The sequence below is a fragment of the Telmatherina bonti genome, assembly GCF_933228915.1.
Source record: "Telmatherina bonti genome assembly, chromosome: 10".
Classification (NCBI taxonomy): Eukaryota; Metazoa; Chordata; class Actinopteri; order Atheriniformes; family Telmatherinidae; genus Telmatherina; species Telmatherina bonti.
In genome coordinates this window covers 25,465,900-25,481,310 of record NC_136628.1, presented here as the reverse complement: position 1 = coordinate 25,481,310, position 15,411 = coordinate 25,465,900, and the positions used below count along the sequence as shown (strand labels likewise).

The following is a 15,411-nucleotide window of genomic DNA, read 5'->3' as shown; positions in this document are numbered from 1 at the left end:
CTCAGTCACAGATTAGCAAAGATATTTGCAGTTCCTGGTAAAATCATTTCCACTGAGCTTTCTGCAGAGTGAAGATTCATTGATTTGCATGAAAAAAAAAAAACAGACCCAAAGATTTTTATATAAACCTGCTTTTATTAAGGAAATGTAATAAAATCCTTTTTACATGACCTCTCCACAGAGGTTTATTCTGTCCAAACATGCAACTCTTATGGTTGAGGTACTGCAACAGTAGCAGAACTAAAAACCAGAGTGAATCAAAACGTTGGCCAACTAAACCAGGGTCCAGGTGGAGCTGCAATTGGGTTAAACTAGCCGCAAATTCACATGCATTTATGTGGGAACCAAAGGATGAGAAAGTCTTGATATATTAAACAAATGTAGGCGCACATGGTCTGTCGCTTCTGTAGGGTTTTTTTTTTCTTCAGTTTATAAAAAGTTCACTTATACAAACAGACAAATGTTTCATTCATTGCTCTTTCCTCAATGTACAGCTCACCTTCTGTAAAATGCATAGACAGAAAGCTCATCACAACCAAAGAAGCTATGGCGTGTTACCATTTACCAAAAAATGTTGAGAATCACGGCTGAAGAATCTGCACTTAAATGAGAACAGCATCTAAAGTGTGTACAATGTGTAAACCATGAGCTCTGTTAAACCAGTTGAATATTCTTTTACACAAAATGGGGTCAATTTTCTAGTGTTTAAAATACTGACAACATTTTGAATTTCAATAACATGGCACTAAGTGATAAAAAGCGAACCTCATTTTCATATAGTGGCAGTTTAAAGTAATCACACGGCTGATTTAAGAAGAACAGAACATTGAAGTAAATCCAAACTCAGTTGTATATAATGTCCAGCAGGTTAGAAAAAGTCACCCGAGCCGTTTCATTTTACCACTAAATCCATATCCGTTGAGTTTTCTGGGTAAAATCTGGTCAGTTTAACGGATGCTTAACCTTAGAGCTTGATGCTTGTCCTATATATTCTCACACTGAAAATAGTCTTACAATAAAACAAGATTTTATTTTATTTTTTTTTACCTCACTCAATGTAACATTTAATCAACTTAAGGTTTCACCACAAAAATATGTCTTTAAAGGATTCAAATGACTTAAGTACTTCAGGGTTTTGTTTGCAGATCATGGCTTTTTTTTTTTCTTCTTCAAAATATAAAACAGCAAAAACATCAGTTCATCGTCTTGCCCGAGTTCCACATTTCTTTATATTTTTTTCTAATTAATTTCAAGTGAATATAATTTTGTTTGCATTGCCATGATGCTGAAATGCTGCATAAGGCACTACAAGAGGCAAATCCCATGTTTACAGAAGCCAAAGTCCTGCTGCGTCATTGCCCATATTTGTGACCGGCTCATAACCCAAAATGAGCACTTTTTGACTTGTGGGCTTGTGTCCAAGCCGATGACATAGAAGCCCCCCCCCCCCCCCCCCCCCCCCCCCCCCAGGATGGCAACCCTGGGGGTGTGAAGGTCACACAGAGTGGCTGTATCCATCCAGACGCACCAGTGGGATTCACATTTCATCTCTGCAAAGCCAAGACATACAAATAAGAATCAAATGAAAAGCAGTTTCATGTCGTGTGTTATGTGCTGCCTGAAACTGGTGGATCAACAGAACTAGGTGGAAAAGGTTATTTGAGCTCATCGCATTAGTTGCGAAACATATAAACAAATAAGTTTGACAAATGTAATAATCTTAACAGTATTTCTGGATTTAGCAAAACAGGCGGATGCAATGGAGGTTTGTTCACGCTACAATGAAACCATGATGAAGTCTTTGCTACTGGTAAAGGGCATCTGAAGCACCTACACATACATAAAGCTATCTGCTGAGGATGGTTTCCTGAAGCTTCCCAGTAGAGATGTTGTACGTTTGACTGGGGCTGACTGATTACAATGAATGTTGTGGGTTTTTTATTTTTGCTTGTTTTTAATCTGTTCTCTCTCTCGGCAGAAGGCTGTTCCATCTGAGTGCCCATGAAGAAAAAACCACAATGCTACCATTCATGCGAGCATGCGTAGTAAACTACTTTAATCTGTCAAAGTATGTAAGAAAGAGACGGAGTCATACCCTCTAGATTTTAACACTCTCAGTTCCATACACGTTGTAGCCTTCACGGTACGTGGCAAAATTCTGGGCATTTGCTGGAGGGGCTGGCTTAAAGTTTTGGGCATTCTTTGCCAGCTTCAGTCTTTTTGTTTCTTGCCGTGACTTATAGCAGAACTCTATCAAGGCCACGGTCATAGCCAAGCCCAGCCCTCCAACCAGAATATAGAAGACTCCTGCCACGTTGCTCAGGCTTAGTGCACTTGTCTTGTCCTGGGGGGAGTAAATACCACCATTAAGGTTTTTTCAAATTGGCTCTACATGCACAAAACAAGCACAAAATCTATATGTACACCCTGCTACACTATGACTAAACAGTTACTTCGAGGAGGTTACTAAATGTGTCTACAATCCTTCTTATGTGCATCTGCTTAATTTGCATATAAGTCACAAAAGTATGTGTCTAACTCCTCCTCTCACATCATTTGTACCCTAAAGAGCTGAGAAGGTGAATGTAGAGAGACTTGCTATCTATCCTGGTTCGTGGCCTCTTTACGGGGCCACATATAGAGGAAGGCGGTCGTGGTCGTACAGGTCTACACATTACATCCTCAGTTCACTAGCATAGCTGCTGACATTAGCCTTCAAAACACTGCATCTGTACAATCAAAGTGGCAAGCTGTGGAAGGTGAACTGAACCATTTTGCTGCTATTAAAAGCCAAACTGTAATATTGAAATCCATTTATGTGAGTTTTACCATTTGCATCAAAACCCAGTGGGACATTTTCCAGTTTTTAAAGCCAATGAAGTTATTTTCATACTTTATGAGTTGGCTAACTGGCATGCAAACTTATTTTACATTGATTAAAATGTTTTTAAAAAGTTATCTTTACTCCGACACTCCATCTATAACATACGACTATTAAATGCCATTTGAGCCAACAAATGGTATTTTAAGGTCAGTTTGGATCTGTCAGAGTAAGGATGTCTTTAAAAAAAATACAAGTTTGTGTCCAGAAAAGTTGGCATACTGTGTAAAATGTTGGTAAACCAGAATTCAAGGCTAACTTTAAAAAACACTTTGCATGAAAAATTAAAAGTGAGAAATTTGAGTCCAGCAACACATTTCTAAAAAGATAGTTAAGGAGCAAGTTTCTAACAATAAAATCTGTGCTTCTGACTAGTTTTTAACAACTTTGTCTTCCAGCCCAGAGGATCACGTCTTTTGCTTTATCCCATTGTGTCCAAAACAAGGAATGAATATCAACACATTTTGGACACACACCATGACTGATTTAGCAAGAACTCTGAGAGGACATTATCAGAGGAAATGAGGAAAATAAAGCGAGAAAAGGGCTGGGAGAGAAATCAAGTCAAGACTTGACATCAGACTGACTTTTACTGGCTGGAGAGATCTCAGACAAGAGATGCAAGAGATGCTTGCCTTTGCCGCGAATGTCAAAGTATAAAAACTTGCCAAAGTTCAGCAGTGCCGTGGCAAACCATATGATGGGCACACAGGTGAAAAGCTTGCCTACAGTCCAGACTTGTCAACATTTAACCTCTGCTGCACTGCGGAGCAAAAACTATGAGAAACGGCAGACCACACCGAGAAACATAAATTCTGCTGTTGAAAAAAGAAGCGATGCACACTGTAAAGCCTGACCCAGCTCCGGCTTTTGTTCAACATGGTGCTGGAATCAAACTCAAAATCATAATTTATTTTTGAGCAGAGGAATAAAGTTTTCCAGTTTAAACAATTTGTTAGTTTCTTTTTTTTTTTTTTTTTTATCTTACACAGCATCCCAAGTTGTTTAGCAGAAGGGTTTGTGTAACAATTTCACATACAAATGAATAAGACCAACAATAAACTAAATTTCAATAGAGGTTTGGGTGAAAAATAGCAGTATAATGGTTTCAATTCTGATTAAACTTTTCAAGAAATGTAATGGCATGAATAGAAATCGTGTGTAATCATGCTGCAATTTTAAGTGTCTGCATACAAAAGTGATGAGGTCATGTTAATGTACTGAGTCATGGTCAGAGTGTAAACAGACTAAACTATGTGTAAATGTAGACAAAGTGTTCAGATATATAATGTCATGATTAACATGTCTGAGGAAATGTGTGCTTTAGATGTTTGCATATGAACAGTTAAGTCAAAATGCATTTTGCCATCAGTATAAAAAGACCTGCAGCGACTGACCTTACTTCCAGAGTCCTTGGTTCCACATTCACCCTTATCGTACCACCATTTGTTTTTCAGCTTGTCTAAGATGCCTTGTTCACTGAGTTTCAATACTGCAAGGTTTACAGGAGTTCTTCACGTGGGAAATAACATAAATAACATTGTATTATGTTATTTTATGTTATTCAACTTTTTAAACTACTTTATACTGTACAAAGCGATAGAGTAGGGTCCTGGCCAACATCACAGATAGCAAGCAACACTACAGTGTATAGAAATGAAATACTTTTTACGGTCCATGTGTACCCTAGCATGCCAGACCCCACCTGTATCGCTTTGAGTAATCGGCACACACTGATCACAAGAAAAGATCTCAAGTGGCAGAAGAAAGCAGCTGCTGCATAGCTTTTATAGAATTAATAAAGACAAAGGCAGTCATTAATGAGGGCACTTGTTTTGTGGGGGTGGGGGAGGGTGGGGGGCTGTGGCCAGCCTTTTTGCTGTTTAGCAAAGTGGATCTAACAGGAACCCTTTCCAGACTAACAGACAAACACAGCAGTTCAATCATTTCACTAACCAGTGTCAGAGGTTAATGTCTCACAAAGTCACCCTTTTAAAACAGAGCGACCTTCAAGTGAGAGTCTGAGTTTGTTTGTTTCTACAGTTTTATTGATTGTTTGTCTGCTGCTCTGAAGCTAAATATGATTCAAATGGAGTCAAGAAAAATTGGTTTGAACTGAACCAAATCCCAGCAGAGCAGAGTCAGAATTTGAGGGTGGGGGGGGTCCTTACAGTCCATTTCCTTGACTGCTAGATTTCTATGCTTATTTCCTTTCATAAAAAGAATCAGTGCTTGTAATTGAACATCATCATATATATTGTATTCACCACTGTATTTTTGTATGTCAAATGCATCTCCTGCTCACTGATCATAGGTGGGTGGGGGTGCCTGTGGTGCGTAATCCTGGTCTTCAGACAGAACCTGATGAAAGGTAAAGTTATGGTCATTTGTTTGCAGACCTCACTCTGCAATCAGCAGAAACTGAAGGCAAACTATAATTTACTCGCAGTCGGCTTGTACTGCAATGATCACAAAGGGGAACAACTCACAATCCGAACGGTCTCAGTATCGCTTCTTCTTTTGCAGTTTCTGCTCATTTGACTTTTCTGATGGTTTGCAAACGAAGCTCTTCATCTATTTGTGTGCAACATAAAAAATAAGCTAAATGTTTTTATGCTAATTTTAGTGTTCAATCCCAGTGGATGTGGTGAGGATCACTGTTGATGATTATCTACTGACTCGTCTTCATTTTAAATAGAAGTTGCACCGGGTGACCTGCCGTCATGTGCTGGCCATCAAACACACCACCAGGTGGTGACCAAGGACTTCTGATAACAAAAACTGACCTGGCACACAGTTTCTTTCTAATGAGAAATGAAGAAACTAAATTACAAATAAACACATTTCAGTGTACAGTAACAGATCAAAGCAAGATAAAAATGCAGAAGTCATTCTACAAAAGCAGCAGGGACCGCTGTCACTTGCTGACATTATAACCAAAATGATTCCAAAAAGCAAAACTTTAAGTTAACTTTCAAAGCATAAATACTAACACATGTGAGAGAGTGTTTGAATTGAGTTATTTTACTCCAAACTGCATTATTGCAACAGTCACTGGTACCTTCTTGGTACAATCAGCAAGAAGAGCCTGTTTATGTGGCACATGAACGCTGTGGCAGTAAGTTACTGCGTTCCTTTGGTCTGTTAGTCAGATGATGTCACAGGTTATTGAACATTTATTCATGCTTTTCTTTTATTGATTAATTCATTCGCTCATCATCTACTCATTTGCTGACATTTGTAAATCTGTATCAAACACTTTTGCTGTGGATATTCCTTATTTTTGGTTAAAAATAAGTCCATTTTTTTCCATTAATATACAGTTAACATTGATGGTTAAAAAAAATAAATAAATAAAGGGGGGAAAGACAATCCTCAGGAAAAAGCTTTCGTACTTGTGGAGTCATCGAGGTCAGCAAGAACGCTAATTCAAACTATCAAAATGATTTTAGAGGCATTAAAAATTTTGGTTCAGCAGAATGTTATGAAAGAACCATTACTGCTTCTGCAGAATGACCCTTTTCAGAAGGACACAGTTTAACAACTGTCAACACCCTTGTAGACAAGTCAACCAGACATTAAAGGAAAAACTGAAGGAGAAAAAATATTAAAATGTGAACGCTTCCCTTGTGAGCTCCTAGAGCGCTGAATTTTTTTTTCTTCCAGTATTGATTAATGCAGTGATGTGTACAAACCTCTGATGTAACACCATTTTGACAGCTCCACTGAGGAAGCTCATAAAAAGGGTGATTTATAGTTGTGTTAAAAAAAATAAAAACATTTCAAGTTCCACAAAATTCTATATTAAAATATGAAGGAAAAAAAAATCTCACCCTTATTAACTTTGAAATTTGATAAATACAACTTTGGATGAAAAACACAACATATTACACCATGTTGTTATTTACTTTAACTAAACAGAATGCAGAAGTGGTGTGTACACACCAAGTGCTCCTCCTGATTTAATTCTTTTTAGAGCCACGTTTAGCTGTAATAATCTTAAGTTATTATTATTTTATTTCAGTCATCATTCATCAGTAGCTCACATCACTGCGGAAGAGTCTGGAACACCATCGCCTCTCCACCACAGTTGCTATAAAGGTGGTTGTGCTGATATGCTGTGTTTGTTCTTCACTGAAGATGCTACTAAGCATTATAACTTAGTGTCTCTACTTTGGTATGGTTTATTCAGTGGTCATTGGTCTTGTAGACATTCTGGCTGAAGCCATAATGCTATGGTCTTGTTAGTTATGTTAGTTGTACAGTCATAAACTTAATAAATGTTACTTGCAAAAAAAGTTTTCTTGAATGCAACAGAAACTTGAGTTGTAATTAGTCTTATTGGTTTAAACTGAGAGATCATTTGCAGAAACAGGAAGCTCCCAATAAGGCATTATGAGGAGCTGACATCTCGTTTATTAAGCAGGAATGAACACAAACTCTTCTGAAAACGGCAAAGATTTTCGTCCTCAGTTCCTCAACAATTAAACAGTGGATTACGCAGAAGAGTAGTGCAACACAACTGAACATAAGCTCCTAGTCCAAGTGCAATACCACCTAGCTCTTGATTTTTATATTTCTTTTTATATGCAGAACAAGATCTTTTTCTATGTCCTTGTGTCTGACAAATAATTGTTTGAATGAATGAACACATTACAGATGTTTTTGTTGCATTTTGGAAAACTTCCAAACTTTTCTTGCAGCAACTAAGATTCTCTTGGATTATCTTACAACCACTCACAGAGCATTTATGCATCATTGTTGCTCTGAAAGGGAGCTTTCTGCTGAATGAAGACTCACAGTACAAACCAACAGAGAGTGCCTAGAGGTTACACTGGACTGTGTCACAAACCATGGTTTATATACTGTGTATATGGATGCATCTGGCATTGGGCTCATCTTTTGTTTCCTAAAGTTGATACAGTTTTATGATGATTCTCTACATGTAAACTGGCTCCAAGTCAATGTCTCAATGTAGGATCACTGAGTATATAAATCACCGTAATAGCATAAAGTGCTGCTGTACATTAAACTGAGATTTATCTGCAATACATTCATGAGTTTCTAATGTATACTGATAATAAACAGTTTCATTTTCACCGACAATCAGCTATTTTCTATTTATACAGCAGCCTCCACCTTTGGATGTCCACTGAAAAAGTTTAAGTTAATAAACACATTAATAAGATTACATCAACATATAAATGTGTTATTAACCACTTATTACCTTTCTATAGTAAATGTTGACTTAGTCTATAGTGTTGTGTATTTTAAAGCATGTATTATTTTGTTTTAAATGTAATTATTTTTATTTCCTTTTCTAGCCGGTGTATTTTAGCACTGCTCCATCACAGTGCCACATTGCATCTTCTTGTATACTTCACACAAAAAAAACTCTCCACCGCTTCATTGTATTGATCTTTAAGCAAATAAAGCTCCTTCTTTGCACAGACAAATCATGAAAAGTTCACATTAATTTTAAATCATAAGTTGAATTTAAGCAATGTCACACACCTGCTCGTATGATGACTTTTTCATGGATGATGGCGTCAAAAATAATCATCAGGCAAACACACAGCAGCCGGATGAGCTTTTTTCTTCACTTACATTAGTATCTTCACTGGCTGCCTAATAATGTAATAGCTTATTAATTATGCATCTAGTTGATCAATTTAAATTGATAAAAGTCTGTGAATATTTAACATTATGTCCTCATGGCTTCTTAGCAAGCAGGGTTTTATTCCTATAACTCTGAGGACCTGCCCTTGTTAAACAAGCCTGGTATGAAGAGGAATTTATTGGCATCAAAGCTCTAAAAGAGAAGACTAAGATATTTTTTCCATATGTCAAGTGTTAAGTCCCACTTTCTGTTGAATGATGAATGAAAGGATCTGATTAGGTGCAGAATATCTTGAACACCCACTCAGTCTGTTGCGTCACAATATAACAGCTGATGCAACATTACTTTTGCTTCCCCATTCATAATGTCCAGAGTTTTTCTTTTTTTTTTTTTTTTTTTTCCTTGGTCCAGAGGCTATTTCAGAGATACGTAGAATTACCTCAGTGGGATTTTTGTTTTCCCTATATGTTTTGGCACTTTGATGTTACATCTCCATGTAATTATATACTCTATTGAGAAAGTATTGACTCCTACTGCAGCACTGACAGATTACACAGGTCCTCATTTCCTGTTTCTGGTCATGACTTTACCTTTCAGTCTGTCTGCAAAACAGGAACACATAAAACAGTATCTGATCCCAGTCAATTCCACACACTCCAATGTCAAGAATTCGTGCAGATAAAACACGGACTGATTATATACCGTGTGATGACACAGACCCAAAAGGAAGTAAAATGTTCAAATGATTCAACAGAAAACAAATGAAATTGTGAGATTTTGACATTCTTTCTTGAGTTGTTTTTATATAGTTTTAGGGAGTAATTCCGATTATGGACTCAATTAAATCTTAATTGACTTAACTGAATTTCAGGTCTTCAGTTTTGTTTCTAAATATCAGATTTTCTCAGTGGTCATTACATACAATATATATCCATTTAGTTGTTAAATTACTCACACATGCCTTTCTAACAATGAAATAAGGGCAGAGAAATACGGCAGTCAGGTGAGACACTGTCGCACTGATTATATACTCTCATTCTAACTGGGATTACAAACAGAGAAAGCCAAATTGATGAGAGAAGAGAGGAACTCTTTGTGTTACCCCCTCCGGTTGTAGCCATACCCTGCTCACCCAGGAATGGAAACCTAGAGTCAGTAACAGCAAAGTCTGCCTGGTCTCCTCTCTAACAGCACTGCAATGCTGTGGTCATGATGCAAGCTGAAGAGCAGATGCAGATAGATCCAGAGTTACTGCCCCCTGGGGTCCCAAACGCCCGGATCAGGGACCTTGTACATGTGAGTTTTGCCCAGCAGGTCGGATTGTAAGAAATCTTCATCAGTGTCAATAAAATCTGAATGCTGATGGAGAAAACTGGTCCCAGCTCTTTCCACAGAGCCAAGATCTAATAGCATAAGGAGGATTAAGTGTATCATGCTGCAACATATAATTCATCCATGCAGCGTTAGGAAGAAAAACAGGCTTTACAAAAATATTCAAGCTCCTCTTCTAGACATTAATTTAACTTATCAGTGTAACATTTACAAAACAACTTTACTGACTTTAAATTACAACTAATCAGCCAGAAAAGCCATAATTGCATCTCGCAACAAAACATGTCAGAAAATGTTAGGATTTTTTTCCTTCTTCTTACGGCCATATAAGGACATGCAAGTTGCAAAGTCTCACACGGTTATTTTTACCTCAACTTTTACGACATTATGAGAAATTATCTTATTGAAGAGGTAAGATTCATATCAAATGGCTTGTAGACATGGAGCCCCTGCTCATATCTAACACTCTACTTCTGCAGGGTTCACCAGGTCAGGATGTCTAAGAGAAGACTTTGGATGGTCATTTACAAGCAAAGTCTTTGTCATTTGTAGGCTGGATTTTCGGTAAGAAGTTGTTAGACCAAAAAAAAAAAAAAGTAAAATAAAAAATTTGACTCATTGGATCAACCTGTCATTAGAATTCTCACGTTTGCCTGCGATGCTTCGTCCCCTCAAGACAACGCTGTTTCCTGTGCCTGCTCTCACACCCAGGCAGCAGAATGGAAAAGTGCATTTATCTTTCTACTTTGAAGAGATCTCACATTGACTTAAACCTTCGTGATACTAGTTTCTCATATGTTTTAGCCTGTAGATATAAAAAAAAAACAGTGGAAAATATCATGTCTGAGTTTCATAGCCACAGGCTAAAAATCTATTTTAAAAATCTAAAACTTCCTTCTTTATCACCATCGGGCTTTTTTTTCTCTTCCATTAGCCAAGTAAAGGGTTCCCAGTTGATCACAGTGGGGCTAAAGCACATTAATCCAAAAGGTTTTAACAGTTTTTTTTTTTTTTTTTTTTGGACTCAGTGACGACAGCCTTGCCGATTACTCTGTTCTAGGATACCCGACTTTGGTGACATCGAGGCTGACCTTAGAGTCACCTCCCCCGCTGCCGCACTCTCCCTTGTCGTACCACCATTTGTTTTTCAATTTGTCCAAGAGGCCTTGCTCATTCAGTTTTAACACTGCCAGGTTAACAGCATTTCTTGAAACGATAAAACATAACTTGTAAGAAAATGAACAGGTCCGTGAGAAATCTAATATAAGAATATTAGTCAGAAATAGTGATTAATATCAATGGTTCATAAGGGGAGCACGGGAGGGACAAATTGGTAGAGAATTTCACTGGAGTGGAAGGGTAAAAAGCATCTTTACAGCAAAGAAAATGTTAAATATTAGAGAGGTGGCATGGAGGATTACATTGCTTTAACTGAAGTGTGCGGGATGGGGACATTCTGTCATTGTTGAATCAGAAATAAGAACATTTAGCATGCAGCTTAACATTCATCACGACTGACAGACCAGCATTTAACTTGCAAATTAATTAAAGAATATCTCAGATTTGAAACAGAACTAATGCAAGAGGGCACCACAGACACCAGGAGGGGGGGGAGAGGTGGAAAGGAAAACAGACGAAACAAACAAGGTATAGGAAGGTGACTGTGCACATAGACATTCAAATGGATATACTGAATGAAAGCAATATACCAACAACCTTCAGAGCAAACAAGAAAATGACATAAACAAGCCAGATACATGAAACAGAGCAATAAACAAATGAATAAGCAAATAAAAAAATGTGTTGATTCAATTGAGAAATAACTCATACTACTGTTCACTTGGTGATGCACTTAAAAAACATAAAAAGAACAATCAGGAGTGAGGAAGAAGAGAATGACAAAAGGAAACATCAGGGTAGGTGGAATACTATAACAACATGGAGGATATTGTTATATTATCCCACCCACCCTAATGCTGAGCCTTTAGGTGTGGCCACACCGTAGCCCTTAGAGTCGAGGTTGCCGCCCACTTTCATGGTGTCACATGGCTTCCGTTGCTCTATGTACTCGTTCATAGTGGATTCAAGAAGAAAGGCAAACTTGCCCTTCGACTTTCGTACCCGGGAAACCCCTTCTGGTGTTGTCTTGGCAAACACTGAGGGTTCAGCTGATTTCATGTATGACCACATTTTCTCATAAACTGCTATTTTGGAGCGCTGCATTCAGAGGAACAGAGAAAGAAAACAGAAATAGTTTAGTTATGCACACAGTCATGAACACAGTCACACAACGGCTGCTGTGGGGGTAAAGCAAGCTGGAGAGTTTGGGAAACACACGGCCCATTTCTCATTGAGGGTTACATGGTAACACTGATATATCTGCACGGTAAGAGTGGAGCTGGAGTCTTTCAGCTTACACTACATCAGCCAGAAGCTGCTGTCTGAGTGGGCTTTAAGTGTCGTCTCTGTGCACGTTTTGCAGAAAACTAACATGAAAGACAGGAAATGATCAAATTTTCTGTGTGTGTTACTGTGCACCATTGGTGGTTTTCCAGTATTATATAGATTATTGATTGATTGGTCACCTGTCTGTATAAGGCATCGCAACCAGTTGGATGAATTATAAGGATAATTATTATAATTTTTGCAGTGGTCGTTGTGGAAGTGGAAAAATTACAGCAGAACTCTATAATATATGAGAAAACTAATATTATAATCTGTTGAAACAATTACCTTCAAATATTAAACAAAGACTGCTGGGATAGGCTCCAGCTTCCCTGCAAAACATAATCGGACTAAGTGGTTAAGATAATGAATGAATGTATGAATCATTAACAAAATAAATCATTTTATTATTTGTTTTATTTGAACTCTTATTCTGTTTATTGAGTTTGCATCCTAACATCCTTCCACCCACCTTTTCATATATCTACTCTCCTATATTTGTGAGGCCTAGGCAGATCAAACCCATCCCAGCTGACACGGGGAACAATGCAGGACTCCCCGGACAGGAAAACACACCACCATAGTGCTGACACAGAAATAGATAACAGTGCTTACTAGCAGAATCAGAATCATAGATGGAGCCGGTATGGGTGTCTTTGTACGATGAAATAAGCACATCTAAACTCTGAAAGGCTGCAGCTGAGGTAATGACTCATGTAATATAGTTATCCAAAACAAGACAATCTATTTTGGTATATGAAGCTGCTTAATGAAGAATTATTGCTCTTACCCAGTGGATAAACAGTCTGGAGAGATTTTATTGAATCTCTACAAACGTATTATTCTAATTTTGTTTTTATTGTGGAAAGAATCTAATTAAATACAAATCATGCAGTACACGTTAAAAGCAAACCTCGACGCTTTGTTCTCAGCAAAAAGCAAAGCATATTCCTCCTGCAAAAAAAAAAAACTTCAAGCAAGGCAAAAACAAAGCTCTCCCATAAATCAAAAGTATTACCATAAAACTGCTCTAATTGGCATGTTACGGCAAATTTGAGCGAAGCATGCGTGTAGCTTATCTGAGAGGATGTCTGACTCCTTGGTTTCGCTCCACACTAAGCACAGATTTTACCAGCAGTAGAAATATTTCCATCTAATTCTCAACAGGAAAGTAGTTGGTGTAAAACGTGTTTCCAAAACTCCAACAAATCAATTCAAAGCAGCTCTGAATCCAGAGAGGAAATAACTGCTGCTGCAGGTGCTTTTCATAGCCCCGCTGATGGCGGGGGTGGTGTCACACCAGGTGTGACGAATCCTTAACACACCTGCCGTGACATCACAGATCAGGCGGTGCGTGAACGTTTCAGCACGTTTTGCACAGCGCATCGACAGTTGTCTGCCTCTTGGAAAATCCGAGCGGATTTACCCTTAAAATACAAACAGCTCAGCAGAAGTATAGTGGGCTGTTTGCCAGCAGCCTGAAGTCTGACAATCTGGCAGCTCAGCAGAAGTAAAATGCAGACCGTGTTTAGCATCAATATTAATGTGCAGAAGTGACCTCCTCCTCCTCAGTTTATGCTCCAACCAGCAGGTCACAGCTGGCGACACAGTTAAATTCTTTCATGCATCCATGTCACCAGAAGACCTCTCAGTCTGCACCGTCCTTGTAAGATTTTTGTGTGGTGGTATAAAGGACAAGAACAGTTCCATCATGTGTTAAATAGTCCAGAATATTAAAGTGCAAAAACATTCCAAATGATGAACTATTTTGCAAGTGAACCACATGCTTTGTTCCTACTAGTTTTAGTATATTTAACTAACACAGTTTAACACACTTTTACTGCATAAGTTAATGCATCTTTCAGCAGGTCCTTTGGAAAACCTCCAGATGAGCCAGACATGTCCGGGTTACTCCTCAGTAGATCTAAGCTTTCTTTATTCCTATTTGTTTTTATTTGGTCATTGTGGAACAGTGATTAAGCCCTAATTACTGCATAGTCATCCCCTCTAAAGCCATCAAATATTCACGAATCCTTATGATATCAAGCCAAAAGCTAATTTACTGACTTTGTGTTCTTTGCTGTCAGACATGTGACAGGACTTTTTTTTTTTTTTTGAGAGCACCGTCTTTTAACACATTTGACCTCCTTTACTCTGAGACAGCTTCACCTCTGTGGCCCAGTCAGCAGCCAGCTGGAGCAGCTACAGACATGCGGGGCAGAGCGCGGCTCTGACTCTCAGTACTCTGCTAAAAATGGCCAGCGAGAGCCTGATCGCTGGTCACAGGGGAGCACGAGTACGCAGCTGTCTACAATAGAGGAGAAAATAAAAAAAAGGCTGCATCAAACTGGGCCAATATGACCTTCCATGCTTGTGTTTTCCCAAATTTTCATTTCTGTATCACTTTATTTATTGAGACTGTTGTGCTGACCAGGCACTGTGATGGATGTTTAATTGTTTATTTAAAGTATTTAACGTAGAGTTACCATGTTCTTGCTTGATTCAGACTGTATATTGAGTGGTTGTGTGAGTCAGTCCTGCATCACGTCTCATAGATGAAAGTAAATGAAAACATTCCAGTGAGCTGACAAACTATGTCAGCCCAGTGTTGTGTATGGCAAACATAAATAATTCATCATAGATGTAATGGATTGTGGGCTCAGGCTACTAAGTGAATCATTCTTGACATATGCACGATTTCAGTTCAGTGGAGTGTTCATGTAAACACACCTCACATGACAATAATAGTTGATGACAGGGCCTGGCCATAGTGTGAAAACAGCAATTCTTTTCTGGGTTGCATGACAATGCAGGCATGTCAGGGGTAAGCTGGTCATCTGGGTTGAAATCAGTGGAATTCCTAATGCTGTCCAGCGATACAACTGCTGAGCAATCTTCCCATTAAAGTGACTTAACACAGACAAACCCATCACCAAATTCATCTAAATTAATGTAACTGTGTAACCACAACAGTAAGGATGTGGCAAGTGGCTCATGTCCTCTGTCAGGTGTGAAAATTGATTTTTATTGCCAATCGAGCACTCTGGAAGTAAACATGTTCCTCCCAGAGCCACTAGTTTGTCTGTTAGTAGCTGACAGATGGTTTAAGGTCTTGTGTGTATGTCCATCATAC

The 15,411-nt window shown here is 38.4% G+C and overlaps 1 protein-coding gene across 1 annotated transcript in view; it reads right to left on the bottom strand.

Moving 5' to 3' along the window:
• Positions 1 to 1,492: 1,492 nt before the first annotated feature.
• gria3a (glutamate receptor, ionotropic, AMPA 3a) overlaps positions 1,493 to 15,411 on the bottom strand; it is a gene marked incomplete at its 5' end in the record, with an annotated part of 35,855 nt that continues 21,936 nt past the window's right edge. The window contains 4 exons of the mRNA XM_079247429.1: positions 1,493 to 1,550; positions 2,096 to 2,344; positions 10,925 to 11,039; positions 11,803 to 12,050. Of these exons, the coding sequence (XP_079103555.1) occupies positions 2,099 to 2,344; positions 10,925 to 11,039; positions 11,803 to 12,050 (609 nt within the window). The 3' untranslated portion in view covers positions 1,493 to 1,550; positions 2,096 to 2,098. The remainder of the gene's footprint in view (positions 1,551 to 2,095; positions 2,345 to 10,924; positions 11,040 to 11,802; positions 12,051 to 15,411) is intronic.